Raw genomic sequence first — 24,962 nt, 5'->3', positions numbered from 1 at the left:
CCCACTTTCATAATTTTCAGTTTTAATAATATATTTTTTTTCTGAATTTTCTATATATCTAGATAAAGATATATATTTTTTTAGTTAACAATCCCACATGTCATGTCTTTGTTAGGAAAAAAAATGCATAGCAACAAAAACAAGTATAGTTGAAGAGTCAATTAGTGAATTAAGCCAAAAATAAATAGCAATTAAGGATATTAAAGTGTGGCTAGAAACAAAGAAATAATATATAATCAACTTTAATTATTATTTATCAAGCAAGCAGCAATTTAAATATAAAGATAATGAAATTTGAATCTCAAGGTTTAATTGATATCTTTCATAAATTAATTGGATATGAAACAACAAAATTGAAAGCAATTGCAGATCCTTTCTACCTCAAACCAACACATTCATTTCCTCTGTATTTTCTCACCATTTCACCTTTGCATCATTAAAATCACCAAATAGAAAACTTTGACTACATTATATACTCCCTAAAAACAAAATAACATCATGATCTCAAAACTAGGAAAGCCAAACTCATCCTCATTATAAATACCAACTCTCAAAGAAACAATACAAACTTTCACCTTTCGAGTTAAGCTTTCGGTCTGTTTGGCTGTTGGCTGTAGCTCCCGAACTTTCCAGACACGGCTGTCTCGGTTAATGTATCCCAAACCTGCATGATTGTAAATGATTAATGTTTTTACAGAATTTCGGTAACAGTAGAACATAATATTTAAAGATTTTTCCACTCACTCCTAGTTTTCCCTTTGAGCCTCCAATAGCCAGACAAAAGGGATTATCTTGTGAGAAGGAAATGGAGAAGACAGCTCCCTAATAACATCCACAACAAAGTTTTGAGACATTGCAGTTATAATAAAAACCCCACATGTATGGTTTCCTATAAATCACACTTACAGCTTTAGGATTCTTGGACGCCACACATGAAGGTTGATTGTTTGACAAATCCCAAAGTTTTACCTACGCAAATGAAGATCGACCAATAAAACCACATAAACAATATTTATAACTTTCCACAATATATCAAAAATCCTAAAAGAAAACCGTTATTTACCATTTTATCCATGGAACCAGTTGCAAGAAGCTGTTAGAAAAATTAAAAGAAATGTCATGCACCAGAAATATGTGATTATAACCTGACCAAGGAATGAGTGGAGGAGAGATAGGTTCATACATTTGGTGCTGCAGGATTATATGAAAGGGTGCAAGCAGCTTTGTCGTGAGCATGGAGAATGAAACTTGGTTTTGACTCGGAAGATGGATCAGACTTGGCAGCTCGAATATCATATCCTCTGATTGTACCATCTTCAAGACTCACCTGATCAAAACTTAAATATTTCAATAAGCATCCAATTACCAAAGCATAGCCTTCATGTAGCCCCAAGTAAAAGGCTGAAGCACAAAGCACGAACCACAAATGAGTACTCAGTGTGCGGATCCCATGCCAAACATTCAACCTCAGCAGTCACCGACCACTTAAAACCGGAATGAGTGGGCACTCTTCCATCTTTCTGCAACATATAACCATGGTAAAAGTGATGAAGTCTGACTACCTTGAAAGCAATTAAAGGTGAAAAACTGAACACAAATTACTTCGTCAGTAGCTGAAAGCATGCACAAATTTATGCAAATGAATAGTTCAATTACCATTACAACTGAACGATCAAACGATCCACTAAGAAGAACTTGTGGCACATGATGATTCCATGCAACTGCTTGAACCTACAGAGTACACAAAGAAGAAATTTCAATTTAGAGCAACAATTAATAGCAACATTCAATATCAATTAAGTAGTTACAAGTTACAACTGAAATTGTATAGAAGTCAAAATTACAGTGGAGATTTCCATATAATATTTTACAACAATCTAAATAATGAAGAACAAATAATGCATGCACAACCACAAAGAATAAGCAAACTTCACAGCTACCTGCTTGGTGCGGTTCAAAACATCTTTTGATTTAACATCTATTAATGCTTTATAAAAAAGATAAAATCAGCAGGTATCATGCATGGGAATTGCTCCATTATCAATGCTTGTTATAACAAAAGAAAAGTTGGTGACAGGAAAAGACTGGTGATTTGTCAAATATAACCCAGAATTAGCTTGACCGAACCTTTTTATAGATAATATTCATTCAATTGCTTTAAATTCATAAATTTTCATCTAACAGTTGCATAGGCAATATCTATGCAACATGCCACTAAAAGAAGCTCTGGAGATGAAAGCTAGATTGAAACAATACAGAGGACATATGCATTTCAACGTGCAGAAAGATATTTGTTTTCTTTCAATGCCTAATCCAAATATAATTGGAAGACGATTTCTATGGTGCTACCAAAGCTCAATTCTTACCTTGCCTTCATGATGTTCCATTGTTATGTTGCATTTTCCAGCAGCAACATCCCAAATCTTAACTTGTTTGTCAGCACTTGCACTAGCGAGGATATTCCTTTTAGAAAAAAAAAGTAAAGTGTAAGAAGTAATTTCATTATAAGTTTCCTTTTAGAGCAAGAACAGGCGAAAAATGAAAGATCAAAATTACCTGTATTCCTTGTTCCAAGCTAGACCAAGAACAGCACCAGTATGACTGCCATCCTTGTATTTTGGTTTCTAATGCAAAGCAAGGCAAACAAGTGAAATAAATAATAAGTTGCTTTTCTCAAATAAAATATTAGCCAACTGGTGTAATTTAATAGATTTCAGATAGAAAAGGAGAAAAAAAATAACTTAATTTCCTATCACATCAAAAGCCATATATATAGCATAAATACCATTTTATTTCAAGTCAAACTCCATCATCAAAACCAAATAGACTAGCAAACAAGCTCAACAACAAATAAAGAAGGAAAGGACCCACACCAAGTTTTATGACAAAGTAACAAGGGCTTAAACCATACCACCATCACAACACTGAGATGATTTTGTTTAGGACCCCCTCATAACTAAGTCAGGATGGATAATATGATGTCAATCCTCTAAGCTTAGGATTGAAAATTGATCATAAAAGAAAAAGGGCATGGAAGAGGGTAAAAAGCTTATTGGTTCATGATAACAGTGCCATATTCTTGATTCTACAGGCATTGAAAGCTTTAACCAAGCTCTATCCAAAAACATTCATTCACAAGCACACCACTATAGCACAACCACCTGACCTTCTTTTAACTACTCTCCGCTCTATTACATGATGAAATTCATTTAGGCACCTAAAGTGGTGTTTGTCAAAAGTGTCGTAAAGGGAAAGACTGCCGGAATGCGGTCATATTATGAGGATCATATGACAAAATCAATAATAGTAAATAATCATTTGAATTGCATACAATAATAGTAGATAATTCTTTGTCATATTCACTGCAGTCAACTCAAACATCCATTCAGAAATCCAGGAGCAAAAAGTATAATTCACAATCAAAACCAATGTGTGAGTGTACGTGTGTATTTCCACTAAGCTTTTGAAGTTTCGACAGAAGGCAAAGCTGATAAAGTTTTAAAGGCAATAAATCAGGAAGGAATTCAGTCGCAAACCTTCTTTCCTTTCTTTGTCTTCTTCTCCACAGTGCCACCTAATACTAAACATGGTTGTACTTCATCGATCTGAGAAAAGTAAAATATGATAAGGGATTTTGAATAAATTCATCATTCGGCCACACTATTACCTATAAGCTAAGTAAGACTAACATTTGCAATAACATACAATGTCAAGGTCCCATATTTCTATTGATGGCTCCATTGAACCAACTGCCACAAAATTCCCTGCAACAAGAAAAGGACAAGCGGAAGCATGTGAATCAGCAACTATTAAACATGGGAACATATAGGTGAATGATTACTATTTCTAAGATTTCAAAATATATATACCAACATGCAACCATGTTCACTTAAGCTAAAGCAGCAGGAAATTGGGGTTTATAAGTTGAACAAAACATGCCTGAATTTAAGTACTTGGAATTGCATGTCTAAACACACAACTTCAATACCCACAAAAACAGAAATGTCTAACCTTTTTCTCCCCCTCTAATTGGGCAGTCAAGCCATGCAGTACAAAGGGGAAATGCTGAAATGATAACATCATGGTGAACATACATGTTTGAATCACCTTCATCCAAATCCTCATATATCCAAACCTGTACAATAATAGAGCACAATGAATGCCTAGCATGTTTTGTGTATGAGCTTTTTGCGAATGATTGACATATATAACATCTATGTTGCTCAGACTCCAGCATAGGTGTCAGATGCCGGTTTGTGTCTAGATGTCTGACTCATCAATCACATTGAACTTAAAACACGGGGTAACAACATAAAAGGGTTTGATAGGACACTGGTCTGTGGACTTGTTTACAAATATATTTTGGTACAATATAATTAATTACTTATTTAAGGAAATTTGACTGGCATTCCAATGTTTTTCTTGGCATAGCTTTTTCTTGGCACATTGCTTTCTAGTTTTTTTCTCTTTGGAATTCCAATGTTTTCTCACCTTTCTCCCCCCTTACACACAAGGGTAAAACTGGTCTAGAGATCTCTAGTTGACTTAACTTTGGGGAGCAAATCAAAGGATGAAGATGAGTCCAAAGATTTTAGCTGCGTTAGACACAGATCCCAGATCCTATCAAGGGTCCTGTTGTGTCAACAGGGATTTTCCTTACTTTTGCCAAGTCCGAGCAACTATGATATGTATGTAAAGAGAGAGAGAAAGAGATCCAATATACCTCAAGATGGCTAACATCATCTTCAGTGCGTGCACAAACTATAACAGAATCCATGGGTCTAATAGTCATGTCCTCAACCTCTTCAGAATCATCATCCTAAAAATTGTCTAGCATCAGAAGCTGAAGAAGTTATAAAAAGGATGTCAAAAAATAAGGAAGTTCTCATTCTTACATCCTGATCCTTCAAAAATGGATCCATTTCATTGCTTGGGTAGTAAAGGTCACCAAGCCCCTTGCTAAATAACTCAATACCTGACAGCAAGAATGGTTAGATGCTTCATTAGATACATTAAAAAAAAAAAAGCACACACGGCAAGGCATTGCCTGGCACAATTAATATCAAACTCTACAGTTTGGAAATGTTTCATGATAAACTACATGTGTTCCATTCCAACAACAAAAAAACAAATGGAAGAAGCAAATAAAACCAATAGATCATCCAAGCAAAGATACCATCATCCTCTTCATCATAATTTTCCATGTCAAGTTCTTTCAACCCATCTGTAAGATCCTCCAGCTGTGTCCCTGACTTGTTCTTGGAAGTTTTTCCAAGAGCCTCTGCCACAGCAAGTGCTTGGGCTATATCCCCAGTTTGCTTTTCAGCTTCAGCGACCATATCTTCATCTTCATCCTCACTTCCATTATCACCATTATCTTCACTGTATAAACAAGACCATCAGAAGGCTGCATGAAGCTAATTCTTTAACGCTAGTGAACTCACTTTCAATACCTAAATTGATAGAGGCTGAGAGAGCATTCATTTCGTTTTGCTTATTCCTATAAATTTCAAAAAAACTAATACAACCGATTAACTTAAGGATAACCAAACAGCCAACTCAGGTATGGTAACTAAAAATAACCAAACTGACATAACTGTGACTGGTTCATTTATTTCACAAGCACCCCTACTCCCTTGGTCTTCCACACTCATGCCATTACAAAAGACAAAACCCCAAAGCCCCTAACACCTAAGCACTCAACTACCAGTGTTGGAAACCATTGGTCAATGGGAAAGTAAAATATTACTTGAAGAGGAAGGCAATGGGAACAAGGAGCCAGTTGCCAACAACAGAAACTGGAGCGAAGGAGGAAAGGAGTGGCTAGAAAGAGGAAGGGATTGTGAAGGAGGCTGGTTCTCTGGTCTTAAATTGGGGGGGGGGGGGGGAAAGCCACGTAGTCGAGGGAAGAGAGGAATGAAAACAATTATGAGGGTTTGAGCTTGAATATGTGTTATATACTTTAATCAGTTTACGATTTTGAGCAGCAAAGCCAAAGTGTACCTTCTATCTAAGGCACCGGAATTGATCATCTCTTCGATTTCTTCTTTGGAAGGTAAGTCGGCCACTATTGGTTCAGCCTTTGCTGCCCCTTTCGGCACCCATGCAATTGCCGATATCATATTTCACACTTTCGTCTTTATCTAAATAAATTGTCTGTAACGATAAAAAAAAAAAGAACAAAAGAAGCAGAACATAAATTTTTTAAGAACAAGAGAGAAATAGGCAATAGCTAATAAATGGAACGATACGAACAAGTTAAGCAGATTACCGAAATAAAAATCAGGAGGAAAGGGAGTTGAAACAGGTTCTTCTTTGTGCCTAGAAGTTCAGACTAACAGTGTAACAGAATAGCAGCTATTTATTCGATTTAAAATTTTTGAAAACTGAACTACTAACTTGTTCAAAATCATTTAACTCGAATTAAAAACTAATTAAAATACAGCAGCGTCTTTAGTTATAAGAATGAAAAAAAGGAATACCTTGAGTGGCTGACGCAGTTGGCAGCAAGCCGACACCGACACTTGCGAGAGCGAAAGGAGGATCAAAAAGGAAGAGGCAACTGCTGTGGGTTGACAACCGAAGCTACAGGAATGAAGAATGAATGCAGTTAAGGGTAGAAGGGAGGGAGAAGTGCAAGTGATAGAGGCGCGCAACACGGAACACAAAGGTTAGGGTTGATGGAATTTTCATCGTTGCTACTGGATTAATGTATTATTGGGTTGGGTTTTTGGAATTGAAGTTATGGGTTGGGTTTTTAGGGTTTAAATTATATCATACTATTTTATTTTTAATATTTAATACTTAACAGATATATCAAGGATTGGATTGATTAAAATTACTAAAAAGCAAAAAAAAAAATATTATTTACGTTTTTTTATATATTTTTTTGAATTACAATAACAGGGTAAACTTAAACAATCGATACGACTAGCGCAGCTTAAACTCATGCCACACTTGAAGCGGTAAACCCCTTGACCATCAGGTCATCACATGGCGTTCATGTTTTTTTTTTATATTTGATAAATCTTAAAAAAAATGCATACGTATTATAGGAATTATATGATTTTAACTTTAGATATTATAATCTTCACTATTTCGACTTAACATTTCAACCAAAGTCACATTTTATTTCCTTATATGAATTTACATTATTGGATGTACCATAATCTAGTGTAGTTTATTTAATTAAAAAAAAGTTGTCAATTAACTGTTCGTCAAATAATTTTATTTAAACTAATATATGTGATATAAGTTGTAGGTAATTTTACACGTTTAATTTTTAATTAATTTTGTATTTAATTATTTTAATTAATTATTTTAATTTTTTATTTGAATTTTTTATTATAATTGAAATATAGTAATTGATTTAACAATTTAAAAATAATAATTAAAGCATTTATATCATATTTAATTTACAGAATTATGATTAATAAATATAATTAAATATATCAATTATTATGATAATTCTCAATAAAAATTTGTAATCATCATTAAAAAATGAATGCAAATGACAAAAATTAAAATATTGTAAATTAAACTCTTCAATATTTTTCTCTTCTTTTTTATCATAATAATTGTAATTAATATAAATATATTGTTTATAAAATATACAATCAATTATTGTATAAATAATTAAAATTTGCTATAACATTTCAAAAACTACTAACAAACAAGATTCGATTAATTAAAAATAAAATCCATAATACACGGAAACAACCAAAATGTCTGATGGATCAAATAAATAAATAACCAAAAAGGCTTAGATGTGGGACTCAGAGACCACCACATGGGTTTTACCGACGATATTCCCTGTAATATATTACCACCTATATTTCTAGCTACCCCACGCTGTTTTACTTCAACAAATAAAATAAAATAGGAATGTCGCTTAAAGGGTAAAACTAAGTCAATTTAATAGTAGTATTATTAACTTTGGGTAAAAAATAAAATTATATAATAAGTATTTATAAAAAATTATTATAAAATATAAGATTTTATTTAAAATTGTATTATAAGAAATTAGAAAATGATAGTGTTTTGAGTTCAAATTTATTGTGTATATTTTTCTTTTTATTATATAAAAGATATAAAATAACAAAAACACTATTATAAACATATGATTTAGTTCGTAAAATGATAATATATTACTTATTATCCAACTGAATTACTTGCATGAAACCAACTCAATTAAACGCTTAATATATTACTAAAAATCTTATCACACGTATACGTGTGGAAACCAACCGATTTAAAACACAAATGCATGTTTAAAAGAAACATACAATAAACAATGAAATGTATGGTTTAAAATTAATAAATCATAATAACGCATGAAATATGTACAATATTAAAATAAAAATGTATAAAATACATCAAAAATGAAACTTTAATTGATTGATAAATTTAAGATTTTATTAATCTAATTGGTGTGAATTCAAATATCACCAAAATATCACTTCCGTTACAACTTGGACAGTTTGTGTACAATATTTAATTCAAGTGAATTTGCAATGGTTATCATTGCACTATTTAATTAAGCAAGAGACTGAATCTGTGATGGCAAACATGTCTTGAACCTCCCTGTGCTAAAATTTTGGAAACATTGATCACCATAATACAAACTATGGTAAATCCTGGTTATTTTAATTGGTAAGGTCAGCCCAATACCAGTTTAAAAGGGTGGGAAAAAATTGAAAGGAAATCAAAGAAATCAAATATAAATCCTAAGCAACCTTAGTCCTTCGATCAAACTATAAAATTCTGCATGCTATTTAATTTCTTACTCTACTTGACAAAGGCATCCTTGTGAGCATAAAGATTGTTTGGCAGAATATAGGATACAAGTTTCCTCTTACAACAATTCCATATAGATTCCACATTATTGATCCCTTCCACATATTTATGAATCTTTCATGCTCTACACTAATGCTAATTTCACACACAAAATGGGCACCAAAAGATTAAAAGAATATTACTTGGAGTTACCTAGATTCAACAGCATGTGTTTCAGAGCCCCTAAGAAAAGATCTGCGCCACCAAATCTGGAAGGCCTTGCTCAGATTTGGACATTCACTGCCATTCCTCGAGAAACATCGGAACCACTCCATAAACAGAACATACTGTTGCTTCAAAGGAAGTGTAAGGAGGGACTGACCCATTGCTTCCTCCAATGCCTTCATGTCGAGTCCCTTTCTGCATCTTTGCAGCCAACCGAAATCCAATAGCATTGGCCCAAACCATGCTTGAAGAAGCCCTGACCTGGCCTCTGAGCAGCAGTGCAGCTTTCTTGTACCCATTGCGATGAATAAAATTGCTGAAACGCGGCTTAGCTCATACCTAACCATGGGAGATGCTCTTTCATGAAGTTTTAGTAAATTTCCTTGATTTACCCACAGATCCACAAACTCCTCGGCCATTTGTCTATCAAGCAAGATCTCCAGCAGAAAATTGATGTTATCCACCTGTTTGGAGATGCGTGCAATCAGAGGCTTGCCCATCTCCTTTTTGGTCATTCTTTCATGGGGAATAGCATCAGAAGCCTCCTCAAACAGGTTGTATAGCACACTCATACAGGATTGACAAACAGCATAGAAATCCTCCTTGTTGATGTCAGGTTGCTCCTTCTCATAGACTGAACTTTTGCAGAGGAGACCCTTCACCAATGACTTCAGCTCATTTCTTGCATTGGCATCAGAGCAGGTGGTAATGGATGAAACAAGGTGTCTGGCTAAATTTTGGAGGGTATCAGTTGACTGCTGAGAATGTAATCTAGCCAACATATCTCTACTTGTTGCTTCATCAAACTTGAACCTTGTAAACAAGCTCCTTAATTTCTCTTCTTCTTCCTCAGTCCAAGGAACAGCTTCTAGGTACTTTAAACAGGATGAAACACCTCTGCGAAACATAATGCCAGCTGATACCTGATAGCAGTTTCAAATGATCTCAGTGTTTTAAGAAAAAACATAGAAATACATAGAAAAGGAGGCGGAAAGTTCATATTGCATTCGTCAAGCAAAGTGCTTGATATTAGTTTATACCACAGTAAGTACCAATCTTTTAGAGTACTTTTCATATCTTTCACCATCTATTTCTACTCTTCCAAGTTTTAGATGCAACTTCTTATTGTCTGCAGTTTTGTATATTGGAGGAAATAACCACTGAAATCAACATATTTCAAGTTTTCATATGCCAACATTATGTTTTATTCCATGAAATTAAATGGTCACCATCCTCCTCTTCTTTTTCCCCCCTTTTTATAGATAATTTAGATAGCCAACCTAGCCATTGAGTATATCTTATGAAATGCAATCCATCTAGATTGACATCCAATCTTGTAGCTCTGTTCTTCCAAGGACAGTTCACATACCTCATGGATTCTAAATCCAATCTAGTAGCATGCCCAACTCCAGTACCAAGCTGATTAACCAAGAATAGCTCTCAGTAAACCAGTATAACTATAAAGCACATTAATTTTCATATCTGAGAACATAATGGTTTAGAAGGTTAGAGAGAGAGACAGACGGAGAAAAGACAAACAAGGGAAAGGCCCTTCCTGCCAAGGGAAGCAGAGCAGCAAACTTATCCTATCACAGGCTCTGGCCTAACATAAAAATCTCATCATCATATATCTTTTCTGAAGTAATAGGAACATTCTATGCAGCATATTTCTCATAGGTCTACACGGGAAGCAGGCTCCTTAGTTAACAGCAAGTAAGTGATCTTAGTTAACAGCAAGTAAGTGATGGCACCTATTTCCCTTCTCCCACTTTTTACCGATTGATTGATAATTATTGTTGACAAGGTGATAGACTTAGCAACCATTTCAAAACCAAGTTAAATGCATGCCAAGTCCAATGCTTAGATGATATGGCAGAAAAGATTATGAACAAAACCACCAAATCCTAACAGAATGTATCAAGTTAATGTTATCAAGGGCACAGTTAATTGAGGCACTATAACCTTTATATTGCTTGAAGAGCGAAAAAGCACTTGTTGAGTGAAGTAAGGCACAACTACATGTGTGCATATATCTAAGGACCAATGTTGTTAAGGGTGCAAGGTGCATTCTAGGTGCTAAAACCCTAATATTGACTGAGGTGGCACCAAAAAAATAAAGCACTCGATCAAGTGAAGTAAGGTGCAATACATACACATCCATACGTTTTATGTGTTTGTGTAAAAATAAGCTTAAGATATATATTTATGACTATAAATCTAAAGACCGATCAACTTTATCCTTAAAAATGCAATTTTTTCTTGACCAATAAGCATGACTTTTCTACAGTTTAGCTTCTGTGGTTGAATACTCAAATATTGAGAAATAGAGTTCAATATTATCCCCCTTTTTTTTTATCAGTAAAGGCAAAGAGCTTCAATCAAACGAACTTTTTTATGCTATTGCCTTATAAAAAAGCATGTCTAGACGTGCCAAGCATATATACCTGATCAGATGCGTCTTGCATGAAAAGGTGTGATGACCTATTGTTGTCTGACGCTAATAATGTGTAGGTGTATTCCTTGACAACACTGCTAAAGACTGGTTCAATTTTATCCAACAAAAGATGCAATTTTGTTTCTTCATTTGATGGCTAACAGCATGATTTCCTTATGGTCCCAAATTTATTTTGGATATTCAAACATTGACAAGATAGACATTGCTCCGCTCTTTCACTATTAAAGGTAAAATTATAAAATAGAATAATAGAACAAATGAAAGAGAACTGTGATTAGATAGGCTATGTTGCACCTACTGTCTTACAAAAGAAAAAGCACCTAGATGCACCAAACGTGTTACTGATCAAATGCACCTTGCCCGATAGGGGTTGAGGTGCTTTTGTAGTCAGGTGCTACACCTTAAAGCCTAAGCAAGCACCTCAACATTGCTGAATCACTTTAGATAAATTTATTAAGCTGCTACCTCTCCTACCATCATTGGATCACCATGCACTGAATTCACAAATAGCGAACAAATTTTCGTCTTTCCCATGAAAGCATAGTCATGAAGCAAATCACCTCTAAAGAATCAATTTGTTCTTTAAAAAGAAAATGTAAAGTATAGATCAAACTGTTAGGAACATGCACTTCAGATTTTGGAAAATAGTAAAATGCAGCAAAAATGCAAAAGGGGATCACGAAATCAGATATGTAAAAAAGAAAAAAAGGGAGTGGCATTCGAGTATGAACTATCTGTTGGCTACCTCATAGGACAAAATAAGGAATATTAGGTTCAGCTTAAACTGCCTTGGTAATTCTTCTAGACGGACTAAGGTTAAAAAAATTTAAGGTTTTGGTATAATAGTCATGCAAGAACTCTACATGAGATAATGCTTGAATTGGAGGCGGTAACAATGGCTTCTGGAGCTAAGAAGCAACATTCCTAGACTCAAGAACAACAATAAATTCAACAGGTTTGGGGTATTGTACAGGGAAACTGAATTTTCCAGAACAATATTCAGCAATTATGCTCAGTGATTATGGTTTCAAGGTTTAGATAAGGACAAAACACAAAGAAAATAGAGAAAATTGCAGCAAGGAAGAAAAAACAAGGCAATAAAAGTAAGGAGTAGGAAATAAGAAACACAACTGATAAACTAAAACTCTTGATTAGCTAAAATAGAATTACATAACTAAGAGGTAGGAGGACAAAATTTGCTTTCCTCTTGCCCCCTAAAGGCATTTAAAAACCTTTGCCCCCCCCCCCAACCCCCACGAGAAGACTCCAAATTTTCCACTAGATTACATTTATTAAACACAAATAATTCCTTCTTAGCATGTTTACACTTCTGAGGGTGGGAGATACTAGTAATGCTATCAAAGTTATACTATTATAATAATAAAATTAAAAAACTTCTGCTAATTTCTGCAGTGTATGATATTCATGTTAGTTAAGCATTAGAGAACGATTTGAAAGGAAAAAGGAAAAGAAGAAACTTGATAACAATAACCAGGTTCTCCTAAATCAGCTTCCCAGTCTCAAAAATCTTGAGAAAGTTCTTAGAACATCAGATACCGTCTTTTGGTTTAAAACTCCTCGTTTTGTTAGATTAGAGCATGAAACAACGCTCACCATATGCTTCTAATAAAACTAAGAACTTCCTAATCATTGGTTTCCAGCAGAAAATATAATATTCTATGATTTTCTATATGATAAAAACCTCTTAACTTTCATATATCAATCTTTAAAGTTTAAATATTAAAATGAAACATAAAAAAACTTTAGATTTTAACAAGAACTCATGATTTTCCAAGGGAAAGTGTGTAACACTGTGCTAGTCCATATTAGGAACTCTCCCTAAGTTTGTTATTATTTTAAAGTAACCCTTTTTGGAACAAATTTTTCTTAAAACATCTACAGTACACAAAACATACTAAATATTCCAGTATAAGAGGATAAGGAGAAAATAAAAGAAGGGTTACCTCAAGAATGTCAATGGCTCTATTAACCCCAATTTTGACGAGCCTCTTGGCTATATCTTCTTCAAACATAAGTTCAATGGTTTCTTTAAAAACCCGTAAATTTTCCACCTCAGGAACTTCTATTCTATACATTTTCTTCCCCGCCGAACCTGCAATCAAACCCGCAAAAACTTCTGAATTCGAAGCCAAAACCGACGAGCTCAGCTCCAGCACCATAACCCCACCATTTTTCCGTTTCAAATTCAACCTCACATCGTACGGTCCTCCTATCTCTCCTTCGACCCGGCTAGGATCCAGACTCGACTGAGTATCCGGACTCTCTATTTTGGCCCGAAAACTCTGCGATCGCGATCTGGGCAAGGAATCAACGGCAGCGGCAGACGGGGTTGCGTGTGAAGAGTGGCGATCTTCTTCGAGGGAATCAGTGTGGTCTATAGGCGAGACTCGTCCGGGTGAAAGGATTCGACGCGGGTCCATCCGACCCACGAGAGATAACTCGGATTTGGAACTCTGGGGCGAGTTGGGAACAGAGATGGAGGTAGTGAGTTTAGAGAGCGAGTCAGGCTTTTGCGGACCGAGTTTGGTTTTGCAGTTGTTGTTATTGGTACGGTAATGCTGAGACAAATGTGGGTTTTCAGGACTCGGCGGAGGTGCGTTGAAGGTGCAACACCATGATCGGTGGCGAGAGCCGTGTCTCCGACGAGTGTGACCATCCATGATGAAAACAATGGTAGAAACTGAGTCAGAGAACCCAGTTAGGAGAATGAAGAGTCAGGAGGCGAGTTGAGAATGAAGAACATGTTTCTCACAGACAGTTCTATTGAGATGGAGAAACGAAAGCAATAGCTGGTTTTGGTTTTATATAATTTTGTTTCCTTTTAACTTTCTTGGGAATGATGTTCTTATTTACTACAAACTACAACGCCAAAAACCTTCCTCAACCTTTTACTCTTTAAACCAGGTTAATTTATGTTATAGCTCCCTGTACTCTTCATATCTTTGTAATTTAGTTCCTGTATTCTTATTTTCAAAAATTTAATCCTTTTATTTTTCATTCTTCATAAAATAAATTATAATCGAGTAAAAAAGAAGAGAGACAAATTCGTGGAAAAATTCACTCCCTTGGAGAGAAAAATGAGAGACTTTTTGGAAAAAGACAATGTCAAATAAGTCCCCCAATCTTCCCAATGTTTGAGCCTAACCCCTCAGCATAGTTATTGAAATAAGACCGTATACACTAATATGAAGAAATTGAAGAGAATCAGTTTACTCGCAAATTGGTATCAATTTATTAAATTAAATTTTATATTTTAAATATTTTTAATAATTTATTTAATTAAAATCAAACTAACCAAATAAAAAATCGATAACTTAATTAATTCGAATATCCATCTGAATTAAAAATTATTCACTTCAGTAAGCTGCCTTTTTTAATCTCTTTTTTTAATTCTTTTTTTCTTAAGCAAAAAACAGGTTTTGGAGAAAGCAAGGAAGCACAATAAGGAAACATCATTGTACATTAAAAAAAAAGATTTTATGTTTATGATATAAATTTGAGATTAAAATAACTGTGATTCTTACTTAATCTTTTAAAAAAGAAATTCAAGGTATTTATCAGAGTAAACTCAGTAACTAATCACTTACATTCTGTAGGCCCATTAAGGGAGTAGATGTTCGCCACGAGTTTTAAAGTTACTATATACCCAATGCGAGGATCGAACCCTCAACTACTGGTTAAGGTAGGAAAGACCCTTGTCGTCTCACCTAACTCCCGTGATTAAATCTTTCAAATTTTTAATTAGGTAACAAATAATATAGTTTTTAAATTTCTTTTATACAATACCTACTTCTATCCACCAAAGTACAAGGATTATAATTAATAATGTGAAACACATGAATCGATTTCACAAAATAAATAAAGTAGAAGGATTGATTATAAAATTTGACCATACTGATTCTCTTTTTATAAATTTTTACATTTTTTTTCAATTAGGATAGGGGAAGGGATCAATTAGGATCCAACACTTCAATCCTTCGTCTAATGTCAACTAAAACTTGAAAGTAACACAAATATTATTTTGGTATAATAATTTATTTGGCCCTCTAATTTTATAAAATAAATCATTTTAGTTTTTCATTTAATTTTTTATCTCTTTAAGCCTTTAAACTTGCATTATTTGTTAAATCATTTCAAAATGAACGAAAAAATTAATATCATTTAACTTTATTGACATGATATACGTGAATTGTCATGTGATGCTATGAAATTATTTATAAAATATAAAAATATTATTTTAAAAAATTTTAATAAACGTTAATTTTTTCATCTATTTTAAGTTAATTTAACAAACAATACAAGTTTAAATATTAAAAAAATAAAAAATTAAATAAAAGGTTAAATTAATTTTTTCATAAAGTTAAAAAGACTACATAATCCATTATATATATATAATTTCGTTTTTGATGGTTTATTGAGCTGGAAATCTGTGATGGGCTGCTGTTCAATTAATTGCCTTTTTGTGTTGCTTTGCTTTGGGGTAATGTGGTAGTGAGAGAAAGGTATCAACATGTGTTGTATTTGCGATTTAATTCTGACTTAGAATAAACAATTAAATTATAAAAATAGTTATTTTTATTTGTCTCAAATTATATTTTAGTAATTTATAATTGAAATGTTATATTTTAGTCACTTGCGTTATCGTTTTGTTATGAAGTGGTCACTCTACCGTTAAACTTCGTTACCTTCCTAATAACAGTTATACGTAGCAGTCTAAATGAATTTTAAATGCCAACTTGAATGTCCAGTTGCTGGGATGAATAATTGAATATAGGTTTTTAATTAAATAAATTTAATTTGGACTGCTACGTAAGATATTCAAATTGGCATTTAAAAACCATTTGGACTGCCACGTAGGATTGCCATTAGAAAAGTAACGAAGCTTAACGACAAAGTGACTATTTCGTAACAAAACGATAACGTAAGTGACTAAAACGTAACATTTCAAACATAAGTGACTACAATATAATCGAAGACAAACAAATTTGACTATTTTTTGTAGTTTACCCTAAAATAAATCAATTCATGTATCTCACATTTTCGTGTTTAAACTGAACCAAAACCAAAGGTTTATTCTTTTTTTTTTTGGTGACAATAAGATAATATCTAACTAATTATATAATAACATTCTGAAAAGAAGAAAGAAGAACCATCTTTAGACTTATCCATTTCAATAAAAGTGCGAACTATTGTGGGGGGAATTCAAACACCTGCAGGTCATCTTTTCCGGTCAAGGCTTATTTAGCTAAGCAATCCACAACTTGATTCTATTCTCTTGAAATGTAGCAAATGTTCATTTTATTTAAATTAATTTTTACCGCATTATTTTAAATGGTTAAATATCCTTTTGCCACTTAAACTTCCTCAAATATTTTCCAAAATAGAATGATGAATTTTTCTAGGTATAAAAAGAGGGAGAACATAACAATAAGTGTATAAATTATGATCCTTTCCTTCCTGCAATGCAAGTCTAAAGATACCTGTTATTTTATTACAAAGAAAAAGAAAAGAGAGTCAATTAAAAGTGTCACTCCCTAGTAGTTTAGAAATTTGTGGTGGAAGTATGGAATAAGAATTTCTTGCACCAAGTACTTTGTTTTTTTAACAAACTAATCTGAATTTAACAAGGTTTATTTATTTATTTTTGGTAGAATTAGTGTATTTTTTATGCTCGTGTCCATAGAGATTAATCCGAGGTTCGTGATTATCCTTTCTAACAATATCGTCTTCAAATTTTGAACTCGAGTCCTTCCCTTGAGAGTCAATGTATTTTACCATTGCACCTAACGCTTATTGGTAAGTCTTTTATTTTTAAGTTGGAGGAAACATTAAGACTTTGCTTTATAGATTGGAAAGAAAATTGGAATGATGGAAAATTGAAAGGGTAGAAAACTAGAAGGATTGAAAACATAATTTTTCTTTCCATAGGTGTGCTCGGTAGGAATGATGGACCATGTATAGAAAATATTTTCTTTGAAAAACGAAAGGAAAAAAATAAAATATTTGAAAAAATTTTGATAATTTTGAACTAATATACATCTCTCTCTCATTTTATCCCCTCTCAGCGTTCCAAGTTTGAATGATTGATTTTTATGTATTAGGATGGAAAATGATTCTCTCTCCTATTTTCTTTCTTCGATTCTCACTTTTATTTCCAACCAAACATACTTAAAATTTATTATTTTTTGAATGTGTAAATGTTGAAGATTAGATTTTCTAAAATCAAGACTAAATTGACACAATGTACATATGTTGAGGATTAAATTTGTTATTAAATCAATTTTAAAAGCTACCACCATTAGCCAGCTGGTGACAAAAAAGACAAAATTAAATAATTGGGTGACCATTTTGTAACTTTTCATAATTAGCTGACAAAAAAAAGAAAATTACTAATAGTTTGGTGACTACTAGTGAAGTGTACCCTAAACTATTTAAGAGAAAAAAAAACATGAAAACTTAAAGAGATTTGACTTTTCCATTTTTCAACATTAACAACCATCATGTTAAAATTGGATTAAAAACTACGGCTTGAGGTTGAAATGGGTAAGAATTGATGTCTTTAAGTTGTTGCCTTAAACAAGTTTGTTGCTTTGAGGTTGTGCTTAAAGACGAGCATAATTAGGGATTTATAGGTAAGGATGAAGTCTTGGAGACCCAGTAGATGGAAAGCCATACCAGTAGCTTCAGAATTAATTTCTAGTTCAATGGCATGACAACTAAGGACGTAGAGATTGAGGAGTTGGAAGTGAGGGTTATTATTTTAATGAATACATTAATGTTAGAAAAACGGGCATTCATTTATTTACATTTTGTATGTATTTTTATAAAATCTTATGTTTTTATAAAAAAAAATGTGAACATTTAAATTTTTATTTTTTTTATTTTTTTAAGTTTTTAAAATTTTGAATTTTTAAGAATCAAGATTAAAATTGTCATAATATATAGAGTTGAGGGTTAAATTTGTTAATTTTTTAGAATTAGGATCAAATTGTTATAATCTATAAACATATGAGGGCTAAATTTGTTATTATTCTAATAAAAGATGGCCAAATCAGAGCACTCTGTTAGTGATTTAATGGATGAGTGACGAAAATATTAAAATTTGATAACGCTAGTGACTAAAATAAAAATTTTGAAACCTAGACACACTAGTAGTTTGTTGACTATTTATATAGTTTACCCTTTAATCTTAGCTCCAAGTTTAGGGCTTAGGACTAAACTTGTCCATCTCGGCCCGACCCAAAGAGTGAAAATGTTTGGGTAAAAATATAGACCCGAAAACGAGCTTGGGCAAAAAAACAAGACATGTTTAAAAATGAACCGAGCTTCAGGTAAGACCTTTTTGGCTTGGAGCCCAACCCGAATTTAAAAAAAGAATTGCCGATTTTCTTTTGCTATTTTTTTACTGTTTTGTTGCTATTTTCTTGTTTTCTCACTATTTTGTTATTATTTCATTATTATTTTGCTACTATTTTTGTGTTATTATTTGAAAATTTTATAACTCTTATTTTATTTTTAATTTTGTTATTATTTTAGAGGCATTTGCTTGTTAAGTTGCACCTATCTTAATGTATTTAAGTATACATATTTTTTTAATTTATTTTCAATTTGTTGAGAAATATTTATTTTAATATTTTTGATGTATTATATTTAAAAAAATTAATACAGGCGAATTAAACCAGACTTGAGTAAAATTTTAAACCTATTTTTCAGGCCGAACCAAGCCTAACAAATGGACCTAAAATTTTGATTAAATCCGACCCGACTCATGCACGCTTCTAGTTAAAACAGAGCTTGGAACAAGCGGAGCCGGTTTTGACTAGTTTACTTAAATTACTTTTGTAGCGTTATATAAAATGCATATTTAGAGCATCTGATTGATCACTTTGATTTCTGCTTGTTTATGTTGTTTTCTAAGCTACATATAAATGATTATTAGTAACATTTTGAGCTTAATTTATTAAATGAACCCAGTTTAATTAAAATGGGTTTAGTTTATTCATCTATTTGTTTATAAAATGTTTAGATGTCTTTCGACGTATATATTATAAAAGAAGATACGGAAACATATATGAAAACGTATATCTTTAAAATAAATCTCATATTTTAAATCTAAATTTTTTGCCATTAATAATGATAACAATTCAATAGTTATTAAAATTATAAGTTTAATCGATTAGATTTGTGTGATAAAACATGATCGACGAAGGCTAATGCTTCGAATAATCAGAAAGTTTTTTTAGGGTCGAAATTGAATTGTAATTTTTACTATAAAAATGTAATTTCACCATTTTAATAGATTATAACTTTATAATTTTTAAAAAATTAAATCAATTTTTTATATTTTTATAAGTTTAATAGATTAGATTTGTGTGGTAAAGCGTGATCGAGGAAGACTAATGCTTCGAATAAACATTTTTAGCTTTTTGTTGCATGTATATATATAAGGGTAGAATCAGAAAGTTTTTTTGGGATCTTATAAAAAATATAATTTCACCATTTTAATAGATTATAATTTTATAATTTTTAAAAAATTAAATTAAATTTTTATATTTTTGAGAGGGCCAAAATATAATTTTACTTTTATTAATTGGAGTTTTATTTTAGGGGTCGGCTCCTGTCAGCCGCTAATTTCGCCGCTGTGTGTATATATAAGCTATTAAGATAGATATGGTAGTTGTTCTATCCTAAAATGAGATCTTTAATAGAGGCAAGGGCGGCTTATGATGTCCGTTAATTTATGGAAGGATATTGGTGGTGTTGGCCTATGAAATGTAGTTCATCGAGAAGCACAGTCAACAAGAACGTTATTATGTGGAAACCACCTCCCCCTGGGTGGATGAAGTTCAGTGTCGCAGGTGTCATAATGGAGGATGAAGCGGGTAGTGGTGGGGTATTGAGAGACAATAAAGGAGTTGCCTATGCTATGTTCTCTAGGCCGATTGAGGCTACGAGATTGGGAAAGGCCGAGCTAAGAGCCATAAAAATAGTCGTGGAGATGTTTATGAGTATGGGTTGGCATGAGAAAGTTCATCTTCTTACTTGTTCATCTGGTGAAAGACTGAAGCTTGTAAGAATGGTGTGGCGAAATCCCTCAAAATTTGCACCAAAAAACACTGCAAATTAAGGAACTAACAATCGCAACAGTGATTGTAATAAGACTGCAAATTCCAGAAAGGATAAAACAAAAAAAAAAGGGAGTCTGTCAGAAAACTGCATCACCAGACCAATAATCACCACATAGCCTCGATTCATCAACAAAGATACAGAGGTACGAGCCTATGTAACAGATCCTATTAAAGCAAGGTCGAAATACCCTCTCGCTTGGTCCCAGCTTAAATACCATCTCCGTATGGTATTTCCTCTCCAACGTGGGACATGATCAGCTTCTAACAAAAATAATCAGTGTTCGTCTTACACGTTTCTTCAATTATCTCTGGCCGGCGGCCGTCACAATGATTGGGGATCCATTCAACATTATTAATATTTGTTTACCGTATCATCCAGGCTATTATAATATTTTTGATTACTCAAGGTCATGGATCATTAGCCTGTCTAATGGCTTCTTCACAGTTTATAGCCTTAAACTAATAAAAGAAAAAGATAAGGTGAGAGGGACATGTATGTATGTATGTATGTAATCAACACAAAATTTAATTCGTTGTACATGTCGAAAGTGTTCTTGGCACATTTATTTGCCTTGGGCTAGAAGGGAAAGGAGTATATATATATGGTTTTTGTCTTGCTTAGAGAAGAAAATCGTATTTTATCAGTAGATTTTCTCCTCTTCATTAAATAATATCTATTTTAGTTGTGAACCTTGTTATACAATTTTATGAATAAGGATAAATATGTTTAGTTGTTAAGTATCATCGATTTAACTTAGTACAATACGAGATCATTCTTTAAATCAATAACCATTATGAAGTGAACTTGTGGGGTTAAGTATAAGGACAAAAAGATATTATCTCTCGTGAGTTTTTTCTCTTTCGTCTCCTTCTTCTCGTATTATTTCGTCGAATTCATCTCTCTCGTTATCTTTCACTATTATTAAGTGTGTCTTGGAGCACTAACTTCATTATCTCCACAATTTACCTTCATATTGCAAGAATTCAAGAACATTCAAATCTATTTTGCCTCAAAGTGGCTAAAAATAAGTGGCGTCATCGAGCAAAAATCTATTGCTTAATCTTTAAAAGCTTTTTCATGTTCTTTGGATTCCATTTCTCTTATTAAAAAAGTATCGTGACAAATGAAAGTAATCAACATGGCATGCTAGCAAATATTATAAAAAAAAAAAAGAGAATTTGAAAATAGCAAAATAAAATTTTAGTGGAAATAAGTACGAAAGTAATAGAAAATGAAAGATCAGTAGTTTTTATGACTTTAGTTGGCATAAGTACTATTGTTAGTGTAGAAGGTCGTAAGTTTTGATAATTACTGTTCTTTTTTTATATAATACCTATAACTATTCATAGCCCTTCCTCAATCTATAAATATGAGGATAATGTACTTCAGTACACTCGAACTCACGTCCTCCTGCATTAGTAACAATGCTTATGCCAATTAAACTAAGATTCAAACGACTAAACAAATCGATTTTGAACATAGTTTTTAATTTTTTTTAATAAAAATAAATTTTCATTTAAAGTAAAAAAAATTCAAATTGTGGCAACCAATTAGAGTGATGCAATAGAGACATGTCATATGGCCTCACTCTAAAAAGTAAAATCTACAGTATAGGATAAGGTCTTCTCACCAACTCTGTTAAATTTTCCATTAAAAGGAAAATTAGTGAGTAGGATCATTTATGGGAAAAGAAAAGAATAGAAATGTTAGAGCCACTGTCCGTGATTCTTTTGAAAATAACAGACAAAGATTCAAAGGTTATTGTTTGAGCTACCTATAAATTTTTTTATTTTATATGAAATAAATATATTAAATTATTTATATTGTAATATATACTTAAAATGATATTATATCGATAATTATGATAATAATTTGTAAAAATTGAATTAATTAATATTTTAAGTATAAACCTGTACAACATTAATGTTTATATATAACATTACACATTGAACCAAAATTCATGCGTAGTTTTGAGATTTATTTCTTATTATTTTTTAATATAAATTCAATTATTATTTTTTTAATTTTTTAAATCAAGAATTAAAACAAAATTTATTAATTAGAGTTATTTTTTTAATTTTTTAAGTAATTAACATTTAAAATTTAATGTTTAAGAGTTAAGTTTTAGAATTTAAAATTGAAATTTTAGAAGAAAAGGTTTTTTTATTAAAATACTATCTGATTATTTAAAAAGTAAATTTGGAAAATATATATTATTTTTGTTTGTCATTTCGACATAGAACTAGGGGTGAATTAAGGGGGATTGGTAGGGGTTCCGACCCTTCCTAAAATGGAAATATTTTCATTTAAGTTTTTTAAAATTTTAAATTAGTAAAGGTAAAATTATACTTTGGCCCGCCCTAAAAATGATAAAATTTTGATTTAATCCTTTAAAAATTACATTTATACTATTGTATAAATTACAATATAATTTCGGCCTCCTAAAAAAAATTTGTGAGATGGCAATGGTCTCTCCTACCTTAACCAGTAGTCGACGGTTCGATCCTCGCTCTAGGTATGGAGCAACTTTAAAACTCGTGGCTAACATCTACTTCCTTAATGGGCCTACAGAATATGAATAATTAGTTACTAGACTCGCTCCGATAGATACATTGAAAAATAAAAAATATATATTTTTTATAAAATATTATTTGAATATGTGTTAAGGTTTAAGAGTCAAACTTAGGAAAATGGGTGGTAAACTAGCTTTTGACGAAATGAACACGAAATTAAATAGTCTATTTTACAAAATGTTGATTTTTTTTCGCAATTTATTGACTAAAATTATCAACTTAGTTAATGTTTTATAATGGTCCAAATTAATTTAAAAAAAAAGGTTAGTTGCATTGATGATCTTTAAATTATGAATTATATTTTAAATTAATTATCTAAATTTTATAATCTTTTAATTAAGTTATCAACGTATTAATATCGTATCGATTAAGTTTTCTTTTTAACTTAATTATTGCCTCGAGTATTAAATACTAGCTTAGATTTGATTTGGAGTATATTTAAAATATGTTATAATTTTAATGGTAAACTATTAAAAAAAACCATCTTTGTTTACCTAAGGTTACATTTTAGTCACTTATATTTAAAATGTTATGTTTTAGTCCCTTATGCTATCATGTTATAACATTTTAGTCACTGGGTTGTTAATGGTATAACGGTAAGCTGATATGACACGTTAAATCATCATTTCAAACAAAGAATTTAGTTTATTTTATACAACCGGTCCCCAAAATTTTCCATTTTGAGTAATTTAAATTTTTTCTTTTATGTTCTTTTAATTTTTCCTTTTTTTTTCTTTATTTTCCACTTATGCTTCTCCCTCTGTTTTCCTCTCTTCTCCATTTCTTTTACCGTTATTTTTTTATGTCTTTCATTTGTTAAAAGTAGTCCCTATACTTATATTTTTTTGAACAATATAGTTTTTTCGAGTGAGGCAAGCTTGTGGACTAATTTTTAAAAATGAAAAACATAGAAAAACTATGTTAAAAGAAATGAAGACGGGAGGAAAACAAAGGGAGAAGCAGAAGAGAATGAAAAATAAAGAAAAAAATTAAACAGATCAAAATAAAAAAATATAGGGACCAATTGTATAATTTAACCTAAAATTTTCATTTGAAATGATGATTTAACGTGCTACGTCAACTTTTCGTTACACTATTAACGATAATTAACGGCTCAGTGAGTAAAATGTTGCAATACAATAACGTAAGTGGCTACAACTTAACATTTCAAACATAAGTGATTAAAATGTTATTCGAGGCAAACAAAAATGACTATTTTAATAGTTTACCTTAATTTTAAATATGAATGTATATATTGCATCAACAACATAGATTTGACATGTTAAGAAAAAGATAGTTAACTCTCTTAACATGAGCGAAGTCACGAGGGCTAACAATGGTCATTTGAAACGAAACATTTCTCTTTTAATCCATTTATAATATATAAAATTTTGAATTAATAATGGTAAAATTACATTTTGAATTTAAAATAATCTTATCTATCTCATATTTAATTTTCTTAATCAAATTAATGCTTTTTATTTTATTAACCCGTTACATCAAACTTCAATTAAATAATAAAACTTATCGATTAAGTGTTAATTTAGTTGATATGGACATTATTAGAGATACAAAAGAACGTAAACTTGAGTATGTTGAAGCGCATTATCCTCCTATTTATGGATTGAGGAGGGACTATACTTAATTCTAAGCATTACGTCAAACAAAAATAGATATAATCAGAACTTATGATGAGTTTATTAAAAAAAGGGTAAACTACCAAAATAGTCACTTTTGTTTGCCTTATGTTACATTTTAGTCACTTATGTTTGAAATATTACGTT

At 31.9% G+C, this 24,962-nt stretch overlaps 2 protein-coding genes across 5 annotated transcripts; both read right to left on the bottom strand.

Annotated features, from left to right (window-relative positions):
* Positions 1–301: 301 nt before the first annotated feature.
* Positions 302–6,726, bottom strand: LOC107959476 (uncharacterized WD repeat-containing protein C17D11.16). Of its 4 annotated transcripts, none has more exons than XM_016895540.2 (18): positions 6,483–6,726; positions 6,272–6,334; positions 6,004–6,156; positions 5,177–5,382; positions 4,896–4,975; positions 4,724–4,819; positions 4,012–4,135; positions 3,706–3,764; positions 3,537–3,605; positions 2,557–2,624; positions 2,367–2,463; positions 1,657–1,731; positions 1,422–1,520; positions 1,184–1,327; positions 1,064–1,093; positions 907–969; positions 745–822; positions 302–664 (listed from the first exon to the last, which is right to left on the bottom strand). In XM_016895540.2, exons 3-18 carry the CDS (start codon positions 6,120–6,122, stop codon positions 584–586), a joined length of 1,488 nt encoding a protein of 495 aa, XP_016751029.2. In that variant the 5' UTR covers positions 6,123–6,156; positions 6,272–6,334; positions 6,483–6,726; the 3' UTR covers positions 302–583. The 4 variants fall into 4 exon arrangements, with proteins under 4 accessions (XP_016751029.2, XP_016751031.2, XP_016751030.2 ...); XM_016895542.2 differs by lacking the exon at positions 6,272–6,334 and having other exon boundaries at positions 302–479; positions 576–664; positions 6,483–6,695; XM_016895541.2 differs by having other exon boundaries at positions 6,272–6,321; positions 6,483–6,686.
* Positions 6,727–8,750: 2,024 nt separating this feature from the next.
* Positions 8,751–14,473, bottom strand: LOC107959474 (BTB/POZ domain-containing protein At2g13690). The gene is made up of 2 exons (XM_016895538.2): positions 13,420–14,473; positions 8,751–9,923 (listed from the first exon to the last, which is right to left on the bottom strand). Exons 1-2 carry the CDS (start codon positions 14,134–14,136, stop codon positions 8,985–8,987), a joined length of 1,656 nt encoding a protein of 551 aa, XP_016751027.2. The 5' UTR covers positions 14,137–14,473; the 3' UTR covers positions 8,751–8,984.
* Between the last annotated feature and the right edge of the window lie 10,489 nt (positions 14,474–24,962).

Source organism: Gossypium hirsutum, chromosome D04, assembly GCF_007990345.1.
Source record: "Gossypium hirsutum isolate 1008001.06 chromosome D04, Gossypium_hirsutum_v2.1, whole genome shotgun sequence".
Lineage (NCBI taxonomy): Eukaryota > Viridiplantae > Streptophyta > Magnoliopsida > Malvales > Malvaceae > Gossypium > Gossypium hirsutum.
The sequence above is the reverse complement of the archived record's forward strand: the minus strand, read 5'-3'. Positions and strand labels throughout refer to the sequence as shown.

What these genes read in the sequence shown, in the direction of transcription:
- LOC107959476 (XM_016895540.2), bottom strand. Translation starts at nt 6,122, where the DNA reads ATGATATCGGCAATTGCATGGGTGCCGAAAGGGGCAGCAAAGGCTGAA. An exon ending in TGGAACATCATGAAGGCAAG is followed by an intron (nt 1,732 to 2,366) that starts GTAAGAATTGAG and finishes TGTACTCTGTAG; the next exon opens with GTTCAAGCAGTTGCATGGAA. An exon ending in CTGGTTCCATGGATAAAATG is followed by an intron (nt 970 to 1,063) that starts GTAAATAACGGT and finishes TCATTTGCGTAG; the next exon opens with GTAAAACTTTGGGATTTGTC.
- LOC107959474 (XM_016895538.2), bottom strand. Translation starts at nt 14,136, where the DNA reads ATGGATGGTCACACTCGTCGGAGACACGGCTCTCGCCACCGATCATGG. An exon ending in GAGCCATTGACATTCTTGAG is followed by an intron (nt 9,924 to 13,419) that starts GTAACCCTTCTT and finishes AACTGCTATCAG; the next exon opens with GTATCAGCTGGCATTATGTT.